We start from the raw sequence: 14945 nt of genomic DNA on the forward strand, positions 1-14945 counted from the left end.
TTCAAGTGCCATCACCAATTCATGTTCCGGTCATGAATGTAAATTCAATTCTTAATTAGTCTGGGTTTTTTTTCCTTTTTAATATATTTATTCTTGTTGTTCTGCCATGGTTTATTAATAGACACGTGTCTAATATCCTTTCTGTCTGTTTATTCCTTCCATTTGTATTTTGTATTATTTTTCCCCAAACTATTAGCAGTGGCTAGAAAAGTCTATACGTATGTGTGTGTACTGATCAATCAATTGATAGAGATATATAAAAATTTGTATCAGACATTACTGGGACTCTAGTTTAAAGACATTTCTGTCTCGTTATTCATGAAATAACCTGTGCCCTTTCGTCATGGCGGCGGGAAATTGGTTTCATCAACTCATTTTCTTACAAATGCAGCCTTCTACAATCTGCAGACTCTTTAATAACCGATAGATGTTAAGAAAATACCAAAATACACCAGACTACACAAATACCTAATATTCTCCGTGGATATAAAAGGAAACACTTTCCCCATGCATCCCACACTGAGAAACAGTACTAATCTGTGCTGCTCTTGAACGACACATGGTTTACGAAGAACACAGCATACGTCACTCAGCCTCTATTACTGCGCATGCGCATTGTTCTCCTTCGGCTAATTCACTTCCTAAACACAAAACTGTGGAAGGTAAAGTCTTCAATGTTTATGTACATACAGTATCGTTTTCGGGAGCTTATTATTATTATTATTATTATTATTATTATTATTATTATTATTATTACGTTGCTTTATTGTTAGTTGCGTTATATAGCTGTTAGCATGAGAGGGGTCTAGAGTAGATGTTTACGTTACAGACTAAGGCTAGATCTGTAAAGGCTTTTATTATCGCATCTGAAGTTAATTTAATCTGAAAAACAAATTGTCACTGATAACCTGTTTTTTGTTTTATATGGGAAAATAATCAGCAATGAGCTGATGAAAGAGAGTTGTGACACCAGCCTAAAGATAAACGGCTTTAAGGCTTTAATTTATTGATGTGATTTGTAGCTATATTGGAGTTATAAAATCAGAGGTCAGAGGTTCTGTTATAGAAAATAAATCAACACCTTCTGGCCAGTCAGAATCCAGAAGTGCTCTTATGCTCCGGCTTGGTTCTACACACATATATGCATGTTTTTTTCAGCTCTGTATCTTTACATCTCTTTCAGCTTGGTCCTTAGAACAATAGAGGGACTGTTTTTTAGAAGAAGACCTTGGGATTGGTCTTCTCCATCATGGCGTCCACCTCTGAGGAGAACGTCCATGTAGAGGAGGTGGTGGTGGTGACGACACCGGACGGCTCAGCTCAGAGTCCCTCAGTGGAGGACATGAAGAACATGCTGGAGAACGCAGACCTGCAACAGTCTGAGTGAGAGAAATGTGCAGCTTGTTTTTCAGCAGTCATGGAATATTTCTAACCTGTTATTATAAGGTTCTCGATATAGTCAGTATGGCATCTGGTTAATAATTAAAAAAAATAATGTCTGTTATATATATATTGTTAATGAAGATACTACTTTGAGGATGAAATTTCAGACTTGTTGCAGACTTAATGTCTCATAGTGCTGTGATTGTAGAAAAGAGTTCTTTATTATTTTAAATACAATGAAAGCAAATTAATAAAGTCCTTAATCGTGTTTAAAACTTGTCACACGCTTGGCTTTTCTTTTCCAGGGTGGAGAATATGGAGCAGAGCTTAGAGTCTGAATCCAGTCCTGCCATCTCTCTGCCTAAAGAAGCAGTGCTCGGTATAATACGATCACACACCACCGTATTATAGTTGCAGGGTTGGGAAAAAAAGACGGCAGGAGATTCTAATGAGATACAGGAGATACTAATGATACTAATAGTGCTGTAATGTGGAAATTTCCCCACTGTGGGAAGAATAAAGGTTTATCTTATCGTATAAATAAATAAAATGAAGGGACAATAAATATTTAAAGTTACAACAGGTATAATTTAATGTGAATTTTTTTTTTTTTATTATTGCGAATAAAAAGAAGAGTTGCAGTGATCTTTAGATCTTTCCAGAGTTTTTGAATGCACACAGGACACGTCAGCTCAGATACATACTCATCACATCTGATAGTTGTACAGCCATAGACTTGCCTCCATATATCTGGTTCCCTCCTATTTAGTGTGTAGGGTTAATTTTTATATGCAGCATTTTGTAGAATATCTCAGTGAAGGCAAATTACCTGCTTTTTCCAACCATATTTAAACTGGAAATAATAATAATTAGAATAATAAGAATAATAATGCCATTGTAATATATACTTATTAATGGAATTTAAAGTTTTTGAACTCTTATAGTTTCTTATTTTGTGATTATTATTATTTTATTTATTTATTTTTTGTATAGCCTCAGACCAAACAAAAATAGGATGAAATGAAATTTACTAAGAAAAGCTTCATCTCTGTGGAACTGCTAGCTATCAAATTCTTATGTGAATAAGACAAATGCTTTACTAACTGCAGACGCAGTTGAAAGATAAAGCCGTTTAGCCTATTTAGATATAAAGGCTCATAGAAAAATACCGCACTACTGTTCACTGTAACATCAATAATATAAGTGTCTAATTAAAGTGATAAAGTTTTGGACTTATTTGATCAGATTCGGATCTCCCTATTCAGTCGTTTGCTGTGAAATAAAGTCGTTTCTAAAATTTTACATATCATTATTAGATGTTTACAAATACAGGATGATTAACTAAAAATGATTAATATAGCTTACATTGTGTTCAGAAACAGTTGCCTGGTGGAGTTTATTTAGTTTTTGGCGTTTCTTGCTTTGTGGTCTTCCACTATAAAGCAGATTGCTTGACAGCAGCAGGTGATGTATAGAGGGAGGCAGTGTGTATTTATTAATCCTGCGTCATTTCCCTCACACAGTGAAGCTTTCAGCAGATGTGGACGTGGAGACTGACATCCTTTATCAAATAACCTGCGGAGACAGCAAGGCCGACTTGGTGTGGAAAAAATTCGTTTGCCCCGGCATCAACGTCAAGTGTGTGCAGGTGAATGAGTCACGCACTCACGTCAGAACACAACGTCAATCTGATGAGGTTTCAGGAGGCTTTATGAGTGCCTGTAGATCATTTAGTGCCTTGAGCAACCATCCTGTCCACTGTAGCAACCACGGCTGTGTATCATATCAACACAACACTGAATTCTCAGTAATTCTGAGTAATTTGCTAAAATAACATTAACTCTGTTTCCTGTCATGTAGCATCACAGCACTGCATCAGTGATTATTTTTCTACACAAAACCCTTAAGTGTTTATTTACCTGCAGGATAATAAAATAATAGTAATAAATAATAATAATAATAATAATAATAATAATAATGTTAATTAAACACTTCAGGATATTCTGCTATTGGAAATTAATCAACCTTGGGATGGTAATAATATGTCCTATTCATGTGATTGATCATTTTTTCCATAAGAGCACACCTTCAAGTGCTTTACTGTTTTATATATAGAATAAAAATAATAAGAAGAAACATGATTTATTCCTCTCATAGAACAAGTTACCATTTTTATTGTTAAAAAATTACAAACTGTAAAGCCGATCAAAATTTTCCCAAATTGTCTAGAGCTCATTTACATCAAAATTACGAATGAATAAATTTCAAACTAAAGTTTGAAGACTGTAGAACATGGAAAAAGATGCAAAGTAATTCATATTTTCAGTGTGGATTACAAAATCTCCAACAGTTCCATTATGGTACCTAATTTGTCTAATAAACCCATGCTGCCATCATAGGGTTAAAAAAATAAATAAATAAATAAATAAATAACACAATTGGGTTTTCCCATGGGGGAAAGTGGGTCCCCATGCGGGTCAGTATGCAAAAGTTTGTGCACCCCACCTTACATCTTTGAAAAACATTCCTTATTTTTTTTTAAAAATGTATTTATTTTTTGGCTTGCTTGTTGTGATAGGTATATGAAACTGAAATAAAGCAGAACTACATAAAAGAGAATTATGACATAAATCCCATCCTCAAACTAGATCCAGACCTTAGCAGGAGTTGATGTATGCGTTATTGTAGTGATTATAAAGTGATGATTTTTTTTGTTGTTGTTAAGCTCTGCATGTTTTTCTGTGTTGTGAGCTCTAAAGCCTTTTAGAGAAGAGCGTTTCGCTTTGCTGCTCGATTGCTCAGGATAAATAAGACATCTTTCTCAAGTACATGACAATTTGTGCTGGATCTTGACCGTGACCTTTGAAATTGCAATTTTGTGTCATGCTGCAGGACGGCACGAAGCTCATTATCTCTTCCCTTCTCCTCTAAATGCTTTATGTTCCAGTTCAACAATCACCTGATCAGTCCGAAGGAGTTTGTTTACTTGGCTGGAAAATCCACTCTGAAAGACTGGAAGAGAGCGATACGGCTCAACGGCACCATGTTAAGGTGTGTTACTGTGACGGTAAAGCTACCGAGTTGAGAAAATGGACTCGTTTTTCTCTATAGTGAGTGTGATATGGATGTCTTTGGTATGTTACTATGTTGAAAAATACTGCGGTCAGGTGATCGCTACTTTCAGGTCCTTTTCAGCTTCTACAGCAAAGAGACAGTTAATAAAGAACACATTATACTGCTTTTCATTATAAAAACCTATAAATTAAATGTATAGACATTCAAGATTTAATTTTTTATAGTATGTTTATTTTAAGGCTTATATGTATCATTAATGCACATGCATAAATTTAATTCAAAAGTTAAGTGCATTTTTCATTATTAATTTTTAATTAAAATTAATTTCTTCCCTAAAACAAGTTTTCTTTTCGAATTTTGATTTTTTTTTTATTATCACAGAACAAGAAAAATCTTCTTAGGCAAATGATTTAAAATTTATGTTTTATTTGTTTCTTAGTTACTGCAAAATTCCATATTTGTTATTTAATACGATAAGATTTCAGAAGAGTAAAAATTAAGGCCATGTATTGCCAGGGGTGCATTAAAAATGTAATACATTTTTTAAAATTCTGTTTATAGTTACATTTATTGTTGGGAATGTCCATGCGTTATAGTAGCAAAAGCAGTGTTTCTTTCACTCAAAATGAATGAGTTTTTCAAGAAATTGTTATTTATGTCACAAAATGTAAGACTCATCTCCTCACCATATCAACAGTTACACATTTTTCTGTGTTAATAACATGTTTGTGAGTTGTTAATGTAGCAATGATGACGTTTAACCTGTGATTTGTAGCTACACTACTGTAACCGCTGATATAGTAAACGCCTCAGTCAGATTCAGAACAGAAACGGTGAACGGTTTGAGGAAGAACAGATGCAATGTATGGTTCCTAGTTAATGAGGCACAGAAACTAAGCACTGAAATGTGTGTTTTCCATCCTAACAAATGATTTTATAACTCCTTCACTTCTGACTTGTGTTTTTTGCTTTTCTGTCCTGTAGGAAAATCATGGACTCTGGCGAGCTGGACTTCTACCAGCACTCGAAGCTGTGCTCCAACACGTGCCGCAGCACCAAGATCGACCTGGTGGGGACGCGAGCGTCTCTCAGCAGCCAGGCTTCCACCGAGACCACACCGACTCCATCTTCTGCTGACGGTACCGTCGCGTTGTACACATATCTAAGTTTCAGGAGACAAACCTATGCAAAAAACTATATAATAGCATATTTTATCCAGTTCTGTAAATATAGATTAGACTAGATTCAACTAAATATACATCACATGTAAAAGCATCTGCTGTCAAACACACTGTGTTACATCCTGTGAACAATATAGTGAGGCATTAACATTAAGATTATTTATGATAATTGCCTTCTACTGTGAATGACTGTGTTCGTTGAAGTATTGTTAATAGTGTGTGTTTAATGTTTAAACAGTAAATGGATCTACAGCCACATTTACAACAGAAACGTCAGAAGACAGCACTGAGTGGGTCACGGCTATAGGAGGTGAGTGAATGATAGACTGAATTTAGTCAGTAGGTTTTCCTCATGTGTTAAAGTTCTGTATGAACATGCACACGGTCTGCAGTATGTGCAAACTCCTACTATTCAGATCATATTAGATTTCCAGTGAAATGTTGCCTGTGGATTTACAATCTCTGTACAAATCACATTGTGCCTTTAGTGTGATTAATCCATAGTCATCTTGATGGAGGGATTATCATTAGCCTGATTATTTTTAATAGGTCACAGGACCATAACATGTCTGTAGGCTAGGAAACCAGTAACACCAGAAACCCAAAGAAAGCATCGCTTCTCTGATCTTTCCTTTTAAATGTTGTCTAGATTTCACTGTTCTGCATTTTAAACTTTCGATGGGAGCTAGTACAATAGAACAAGAAAAGAAAAGAACAAGTGCCTCCTGGAGTGTTTCAATACTTCAGGAAAACACTCCAAAAACCTGATCACAACTTCTGTTTGTACTCAGAGGACACCATGACATTCTGGAAAGGTCTGAAGGAAGCTGGACTGCTGGAGGACATTGTGGAGGACCTGCAGAAAGAGATCGAGGAGATCCTCAAAGGCCTGGAGGAACGCATCAATGAACCTCCACTGCAAGTCAAAGGTCAGTGGGGATATTTAATATTGGATACTGGGTATTGCACATTTCTGCTTTTTTTGTATAGTGGTGAGATACAGATATGGTTATAATAAGTTACATTTATGGTGTTGGAATATGTACACTGTTAAAATAGACATTATAAATGTCCTGTTCAGGTTGTTTTGCCAGATATCATGCAGTCACATCCTGCATGTTCTCCTCAGATCACTACACATTTATTTGTTAATATATAAGAGTCACGTTTCTCGCTTATAGATGCAGTACTGCTCAATAATATCGTTCAGAACTTTGGGATGCTGGACCTGGTGAAGAAAGTGTTGGCCAGCCACAAGAGTGAAATGGATCGCTGCAGGGAACAGTACACTCAGAGTTTAGCAGGTGAGTGCTGTGTGATTATAGCTCGTTTGTTACAGCCTGTCTGTGTGTGCTGCAGTTAAAACATTTAGCTGACATCCTCATGCAGTACAGCCAGAGCCAATCTGTAATTCTGAACCTCTGGCCCAAAATCTTCGAGGCTGGCAGGGGTGTCAAAATTTATGGTTTTGTGATTCCTTGATTTCTGATTACATTTTATTTGTGTGGCTACTGTAGCTCTGGAACGGCAGTGTGACGAACACCGTAAGCGTGCCAAGGAACTGAAGAGCAAATCCCAGCATCTCAACAACGTCCTCATGAACCTGACCCCTGTAGCCACGCCCCCAGCTCCCAAACGCCCCCGCCTCACCCGCGCCGTCTCTGGACCCGCCTCAGTAATGGCTCCACCTGCTCAGCCTGCTCAGTTTACCCTGCCCATCACCCAGCTCACAGGCATCCCATTGGACAAAATCTTGTCAGCTGTGGGAGGCTCTGCCCCTAGTCAGGCCCCCTTTATAGGGAGTTACACAGTCCTGACATCTCCAGGAGGAGCAGAACTGCAGCCCGAAACATCCAATCTCACCGTGCTGAGTTCAGATGTAGCAGGAGGCTCTGCTATTGTTAAAGTGCTCAGTCCCATTCAGCTGCTCACGCTGCCCACTCTGGGAACCGGAGCTACGCTGCAGAACCTGGCAGCACCAGCAGGGGGCAGCACCGTCGTGGCTGTGCCTGTTAGTAGTGCTGCGGTGGAGACACTGGGAGCTCAGCCAGAAGAGAACGCAGAGTGCAGCGCTGAACAGCAAATCAAAGACAAGCAATAGAAAGACATGGAAAAAAAAGTTTAATTAGAATATTTGTGTGTGTGTGTTATTTTTTGATACATTTTGTCTTCCACTGAAATCTTGCATTCCTTCAATCTCATGTTGAATTGCTAAAACTATTTTGTGTGAATGTATTTTCTGTATTTCGCAAGTCACATGATGGCTACCAGTGCAGAAGGCGAGGGCTAATATGGAGAGAGTAAAAATGCCATAGCTTTTCACACTGTCATGCAGTGTCATAAAAAACTTTGCAAAGTACTAAAGTGACATATCCAAACAATTGGCTTGAATAATTCCTCAGACCAAATCTCTGGTGTATGTGGTCCCATGTTTCTTCAGTTCCCCCTCACAACCTTAGTTCCTGAAACAAATGGAATAAAAACGAACAACAACCTTAAGTTTCATCTTATTCTGTTATATACAACCTCACCTTTTTTTTTTTTTACCAAGAAAAGCAATGTAATCACTGGTACCTCTTGAGTGTGGACCAAATGGTTAGCTTGCTTTGCTAATCTGAGAACAGAGTCAGAGTTTAGTATGAATGCAGGGTTACTCCTTTCTTCCCTCCACCTCACCTGAACAGTCTTTTACCCATCCATCTCTGAACTCGTTCCATCAGCACGCCTCTATCAACACGCTCTGAGGAGAGCGCTAATCACTGAAATACTAGCTCCCAGGCACAGAGTCCATAATTATTTCATTCTTGCTCTCTTTAAGGGACATTTCTAAATTTTAAGTTGTTAGATTATATGAGCAGGAAAAAATCCCCTGGGGCTGATTTGGTGTTTTTATGGTGTTCTTGTGTAAGTATATTGCTCGGTTGTTACAATGAGCGCTTTGTAGAGTTTTGTGTTATTTCATAGCTTTCCATAGATAAAAGGATTTCATGAGAACTGGTGGCGTGTGTATTTACGGGGACATGACTGCAGTTTGTGTGTTGTTCTTCGACTTCTGGCTAAAACTACCATCCTGATCACAGAGCAGAAATCGTGTGTGTGTGTGTGTGTGTGTGTTAAGAAGTAAAGGTAGTGTTCTAGGAAGAACGTCAAACCATAAGTGAAGGTGAGGAGTAAAAAAAAAAACAATAATAATATTACTTTTACTTTAGTTTTAGTTTAGTTTTTTGTTATTTAGATTGAAATTTAGCTAGTAGTTGTTCTGTCAGATTCAACAAAACATTTGCATTTTTGGTGCTGAGCAAATAATTTGTTCATACATACCCTGGCAACTTTAATAGGAATATGTTCACCTCTGCATGTTAATGCAGTTATCCAGCCAGTCAATCTTGGGGTCAGAGCAATGGGGATAATTGTGCAGATACAGGCCAATAGCTTTAGGTAATGAACACATCAAACCTCAGAATAGGGAAACAATATCTGGTGTCACTGTCTTTGACTGTGGAGCATCTAGTGGAATTTTCATGTACCACAGGCTTCAAAGCTTATACATGATGAATGATAAAAAAGCATGGAAATGCCTCGTTCATGAAAGAGGTCAGAGGAGAAATGCCAGACTAGTTTAAGCTGTCAGGAAGGCTACAGTGATTCAAATAACTACTCTTTATAACTACGGTGAACAGAAAAGAATCTCAGAACACTTTTATGTCTGTAAGCACAAACGTGTCTCGGATCGACTGCATCTTTCTGTGGCGTGTATTATTAGTGGTCCATGTTTCACTGAAGAGCTTTATGAGGTGTGTGTGTGTGTGTGGTGAGTTATAGCATTATTTCACCTAAAAGCCCAGTGGAAGATTTATTGCAGTCATAAGTGATAAAACATACAGTGCACAGGAGGAGAAAAGATTAGGAGGTGCTTTACACATCGCCAGGCACAGTCACTGTGTAGTATGAGTTCCTATAAATGCTGTATGCATATCCTGCATATATTTATTACATAACTATAATTCATATTAAGATGTGTACAAGAAGATCCAAATGCATGTTTGAGTGCACATTTCTCTTACACATGACTAGTACAGATTCTTTCAGGGTAATTTATGTGTGTACATGCTTTTATCTGTCTGTGTGCGGGTGCTCTTCTTGACATACACCCCTTTTAAGCATTATGATCCACTATCGATCATTTCCCACCTTCAGAAGAACACAGAAGCGAGATGTCTGAGCCAGAGCTTTATGAGCATCTCAGCAGGCACCTTCAAGAGCATCTCTGAATATGAATATGAATAAAAGGTCGGTGTGCAGGTTAATCAGATCTACAGCACACGAATTTGCAGGTATGCAAAACAGGAATCATCATTAGCTAACTGATTCCAATTCTGATGACCGTTTTTACATTCAGGGCATTAAATCCAAGCTGTCAGAAATGTTACTGCTAATGAAAGCACCCAGGAAAGTAACATGGTCAATATCTTGATGCTTAAAAAGTAAAAGGTTTAAATCTAGAGCTCTTAAGGGGTCTATGGTTGTCTGTAAGTGTTCTAAAAGCCAACAACTAAATGCTTACCTGTTATAATTTAGGAAGCTTTGAGCTCTTTAACCATCAAATCATCTCACTTAAAAAAACAGTTTACTAATCCATTCAAATTATATTGTAAGTAGAATTGTTTGTGCGTGTGTGTGTGTGTGTGTGTGTGTGTGTGTGTGTGTGCATGTTCCATGTTCATACAGTTTTCACTTGTTACATGTAGTTTTCTTTGTTCATCTAAAATCCCTACAACAAAATGGTTTCTTAACACAAACAATAGCGAGGATAAAAACAATTAGAAAGTGAAGAACTGTCTAAAAGGACCCTCAAAGAACCCTCTTCATCTGAGAACGTGTTAATCAGTTATGACTCTTCAGAATAGGCAGAGTTTCATTTATTACATCTAGAAGTGATTAGGAAGCAATGAATCTTTTACTATCCAAAGAACCCTTAGAAGAAGGATGCTTTTTTTTATTTGCTGAAAAAGAAGAGAAATAGGTGCCTTTTGGGGGAACTCTTAAGTATTTTATGTAGAACCCTACAACAAAAGTGTGCTTATACACTCAAATAAGTTTGTAATGATATTTTGAAATATATTTTAGACACAGTACTTTTACACGTTTTATAGTTCTGTTGTTCTGTTGTTAAACTGCAGGTGGCAACATTGAGCCACAAACTCATTTGCGCCGTTGTTTTTGCAGACGAAACATTTTTGTTTATTTATTTATTCACTTAAATTAAAAGTTGTAATCTTTTTCAACATTTTCTGAAGTGACACAAAATCTGGTATATCAAGGTTTCGTCCTTTATTGTAATTTCAAAACAAGCATTAAAATACAGCACGCATCGGATTTGTTTACATCTAGACAAGCAAAAATGGCGGACTCATTAATACATGAATACCGTAAAGAGCAGGTTGTACAGTGGATATGGGGTCCAAACGTTTAGCAGCATATTTTGTTGGCTAGTACAACTGAAAGTCATGACTTCATGAGCTTGTAATAAGTTCAGCTACTTTTTCATTCTTTACAAAACGCCCTAAAGGCCAAATTCGTCGAATGTCGAAGGCTCCTCATCGGAACGCACTGAAATTTTAAAATGGCGCCGTAAAAAGCCGCCATATCTCTTCTGGTTGTCCCAGTTTAATTTAGGACGGATTCTTCTCATGAAGCCTCCATATCTTTTCTGCAGCTCCTGCTGACCAGTTTCTTCTTCAGACTCGCTTCTTTTGGGGACGAATTTTCGCCTAAAGCCGCCATAACGTTTCACCTCGTTCAGAGGAAACGAACTGTCATAAAGTCCCATTTCATTCTCTGAGGTAACGTCTTCCCCTTCGACATCCTCAGTCAGCTCGGGCGCATTTCTCTCGATTATTTTTAACATGGCATCACTGTATTTCTTTGCTAGTGACCCTTTTTCTATAGCGTTCTCCCTCCAGGGCGAAGTAAGCAGGTTTTTTTTGTTTTTCTCGATCCTTTTTATGAATCCTCCGTAACGCTTGACTGGGTTCGACGCTACCGGCTCCTGCAGGTTCTCCTCAGGTCGTTCCCATAAGATCTTCTCGCACCGATCCAACTCACTGCTGGATGTAAGCGTCCCATCGCACTCTAAAGTACAGGTCTGATCAAGGGGAAAAGAAACATTGGAAAGGATAGAAATAAAACGTTAGAAATAAAACAGTCCCAAAGTTTATTCTTTTCCTATAACAACAGGAAACAATGTGTTTTATTCTTAAAAAAAGCAGATTGCCGTTACTGTGAAACCAGAACTTTTCTGTCCTAAAGACTTTCCCTTCCTGACAATTACAAAACACTGGAGACTCCTTCCACATGATGTCAAATTAATGTCCCCAATGATACATACAACTAAATAAAATACAACTTTTGACTTGGTGAATTTATTTATTTTGACCCTTTGGTTTTGTAGACTGCCTGCTGAACAAGTCCATACGAGTCCTTGTGAATGAGATGTTACTATAGAAACGCTATACTATAGAAATGTTACTATAGCACATTACAATGCATACATTAGAATAACCTTTGCTCAGAGATGCAGTTGAAGAAAATTAGCCACCAGAATTAGCTGACCAGAACTCCACAGCATTGTGTATAAATGGTATATGTCTCCGATTTGAATATTTCTTGCACTACTATTACAATTATAAATGAGCTGTAACACAAATACAGGATGATATGCTTTAAGTGCTTTAGCCCTTAAACTTCAGTGAGTGAAATCCCAGATCCTTCACTGTGTATCTTGTCTGTCTAAAGTGAATGTAACGTGATGATTGAATTGTACATGTCATTAGCTTTTATACAAATACTAGGCTACATGCACAATTCCAGGTAAGACATACAGATTAAAGCTTCAAAAGGTGTACTTTTAAGCAACAGAGCTTTTTTATTGTTTACTAGCCTTTTTTTCCCTGAGAGGGGATGAGTTTTATCCAAATGTTTTGCAGCACAAATCCAATCTAGACAATATCAGTGAACATGTAAAATCTTTCTAAGATGGATCTAAGAGAAAATTACTAAAGGAAAAATATAGATACTAAAGTATACCATTCCTGGTCACTTGCCTTACTCTTAAGACCGTTTTGTAGTATGTATGTAGTGTAACTATATTTATATAACTTATATACTAATTAAATATATAAATATATAATTCATTTCTGTTTTTATAACGTGTTTTTACTCATAAATATCACCTTTGACCAGCTTTTGCACTCATGCAAGAAAACTCTAGAACATTTTATTCTGTTGAATTGGTTTCCTGCTCCACGCGCTGTCCATGCTGCTGAAATTCCATTCATTAATCGACGAATCAATACGATTCATAAAAACATGTCTCGTTTTTTTCCCCTTTTTGTTTTTGTTCCCTTTTTAAATCCAAATCGTCCTCAATTTATTTCTCTCCCCCATTTAAAAGCTCTCAGCTTAGCAACAGGTGGTTTCCCGGTTTGACGCAGCAGAAGGATCTTACCAGCAGGTTGAGCGGTGAGTCGGAGATCTGCAAGGCGCATTTGAGACACTGTTCAGAGCAACCAGCCCAGGATAAAGAGGGCAAACTGAGCATCAGCACCAACACATACCACTGCATCTTAATTCTCCTGAAGATCCTGTGTAGAAGAACAGGAAATTTGGAAAAGAAATACGGTTAGTTAGAGTTCCTGTGCGTCAAAGTATAGGTCCCTGATTCTGGCCTGATCTCAGGATCATGGGCAATGTTTTGGTTTAAAAATCAAGAGGTTTAGTTTAGTGTTAATGGTTAATTAAGGTACAAAAATCTGGCAAAGTGTGCAATCAGTGTGCATATGTACCAAGCGTAGTGTGCGTCATTGTTAGATTTGGTGCCAAGAATATTTTAGTGCGTATCCTTTTTAACACAGAAAGGTGTATTAAAGTTACATTTAAAGCTTTACTTTAAAAAGAGAATAAGGTATATCCACATTTCCGGGTAAGGATAGAAGATGCGCCCTCTATGACAAGTAGCCTTTTCTAATAATGTGGCCAAATATTTACAAGCAAAGCGCCCTTTAGACGTCTAAATCTGAAGATTTAAGTACTTTAAGCACTGCGGAAAGTAATACAGTCTGATTGTAAGTAGTGGAAGTTTGAAGTTAAAAAAAACTGATTTGCGTTTTTATCTAAAAATCTAATACCCCAGGCTCTGACTAAAATGTTCAAAACTCTTGCAGTTTGTGGTTGCCGTTCTTACCCCAGTGCAGTTGAACATCTTCGGCACTGCTTTCTAGTTTCTTATATGATGATGATGATAATAATAGTAATAATAATAATAATAATAATAATAATAATAATAATAATAATAATAATAATAATAAACGCCCGAATGTTGGTCTAAAATGAAGTACGCGTCAGTATATTCTGTCATAATTAGCCTGGGGGGGGAAAAAACAATAATAAGCAATGGTATTGCAAGAAAGAAACAAATAAGAAGCATTACCTGGTTTGTTCACTCCCTTGTTTTTCTCCAAGTGCTGATGCAAATCCTAGGTAATGAAATGAAGCAGTTAGTAAGTAGTGCACCTCCCTCTGTAGACTCTCCTCTCCTGCGCTCTCCTCTTTATTCCTTCTTGTGCCCGCTGCCCACCTTCCCTTCACCCACTGGCATCGCAGTGCGCGCCTTCGTCTGACCAATCGCACAAGAACCTAGCGCCCACTAACACACACACACTCCCACCCACCCACACAGACACACACACACGCACACAACACCTCAAACACACCACACCATCCTGCGCGCTGTTTACGCACCCTCCTAACCATTCACTTCTTATAAACACACAAAAAAGCGAACCTTTCGCCCCTTAAAGACGTCTTGGCTTCAGAGCAAGCAGCAATTTCCTTCCTCCCTGCAGTGTAGAACTCTGTTTCTGTCAGAAATGAAAAAAAGAACGCCTACAGTGTTTAGTTAAAACATAGCAGTGTTACAAATAAACACCGCGCGCGCTTGGAGACTTCTCTTCATGACGCAAAGGTTTTAACTGGCTGCACCGCACACTTAGTGCTTAGTAATTATACTATAGCACCGCATCTACTATTAGAAATCAAGTCGATCTGTTTCGATTCACCGAGTCGACTCTCCCGAACCGATTCCATAGATTCATCTTTGGAATACGGAATGTAAAATCTTCAAATTGCACCAAATATCTGTAAATCTCCTACAGCAGGTGTGTCAGATTTATTTATAAAGCACCAGGTAAACAAACAGCAAATAAATAGCTTACTTGGATTCATAGTCCTTTCCTGGGAGCTTTTATG

At 37.7% G+C, this 14945-nt stretch overlaps 2 protein-coding genes across 3 annotated transcripts; one reads left to right on the top strand and one right to left on the bottom strand.

The window, feature by feature from the left end:
- Positions 1 to 570: 570 nt before the first annotated feature.
- On the top strand, positions 571 to 8132 carry gmeb2 (glucocorticoid modulatory element binding protein 2). The gene is made up of 10 exons (XM_058410904.1): positions 571 to 662; positions 1184 to 1383; positions 1689 to 1762; positions 2907 to 3031; positions 4331 to 4434; positions 5443 to 5597; positions 5878 to 5949; positions 6431 to 6568; positions 6821 to 6943; positions 7157 to 8132. Exons 2-10 carry the CDS (start codon positions 1250 to 1252, stop codon positions 7738 to 7740), a joined length of 1509 nt encoding a protein of 502 aa, XP_058266887.1. The 5' UTR covers positions 571 to 662; positions 1184 to 1249; the 3' UTR covers positions 7741 to 8132.
- Positions 8133 to 10946: 2814 nt separating this feature from the next.
- On the bottom strand, positions 10947 to 14634 carry pdyn (prodynorphin). Of its 2 annotated transcripts, XM_058409351.1 has the most exons (4): positions 14482 to 14634; positions 14128 to 14173; positions 13147 to 13282; positions 10947 to 11784 (listed from the first exon to the last, which is right to left on the bottom strand). In XM_058409351.1, the coding sequence occupies exons 3-4, from the start codon at positions 13261 to 13263 to the stop codon at positions 11203 to 11205; spliced, it is 699 nt and encodes a 232-aa protein (XP_058265334.1). In that variant the 5' UTR covers positions 13264 to 13282; positions 14128 to 14173; positions 14482 to 14634; the 3' UTR covers positions 10947 to 11202. The 2 variants fall into 2 exon arrangements, with proteins under 2 accessions (XP_058265334.1, XP_058265333.1); XM_058409350.1 differs by lacking the exon at positions 14482 to 14634 and having other exon boundaries at positions 14128 to 14284.
- Positions 14635 to 14945: the final 311 nt, after the last annotated feature.

This window comes from Hemibagrus wyckioides, linkage group LG15 (assembly GCF_019097595.1).
Source record: "Hemibagrus wyckioides isolate EC202008001 linkage group LG15, SWU_Hwy_1.0, whole genome shotgun sequence".
In the NCBI taxonomy this organism is placed as follows: Eukaryota; Metazoa; Chordata; class Actinopteri; order Siluriformes; family Bagridae; genus Hemibagrus; species Hemibagrus wyckioides.

Excerpts from the sequence above, each read along its gene's own strand:
- gmeb2 (XM_058410904.1), top strand. The coding sequence starts at position 1,250 with ATGGCGTCCACCTCTGAGGAGAACGTCCATGTAGAGGAGGTGGTGGTG. Across the intron at positions 1,384-1,688 it reads GCAGACCTGCAACAGTCTGA|GGTGGAGAATATGGAGCAGA; the intron begins GTGAGAGAAATG and ends TTTCTTTTCCAG. Across the intron at positions 5,598-5,877 it reads GACTCCATCTTCTGCTGACG|TAAATGGATCTACAGCCACA; the intron begins GTACCGTCGCGT and ends ATGTTTAAACAG.
- pdyn (XM_058409351.1), bottom strand. The coding sequence starts at position 13,263 with ATGCAGTGGTATGTGTTGGTGCTGATGCTCAGTTTGCCCTCTTTATCC. Across the intron at positions 11,785-13,146 it reads ACTCACCGCTCAACCTGCTG|ACCTGTACTTTAGAGTGCGA; the intron begins GTAAGATCCTTC and ends CCCCTTGATCAG.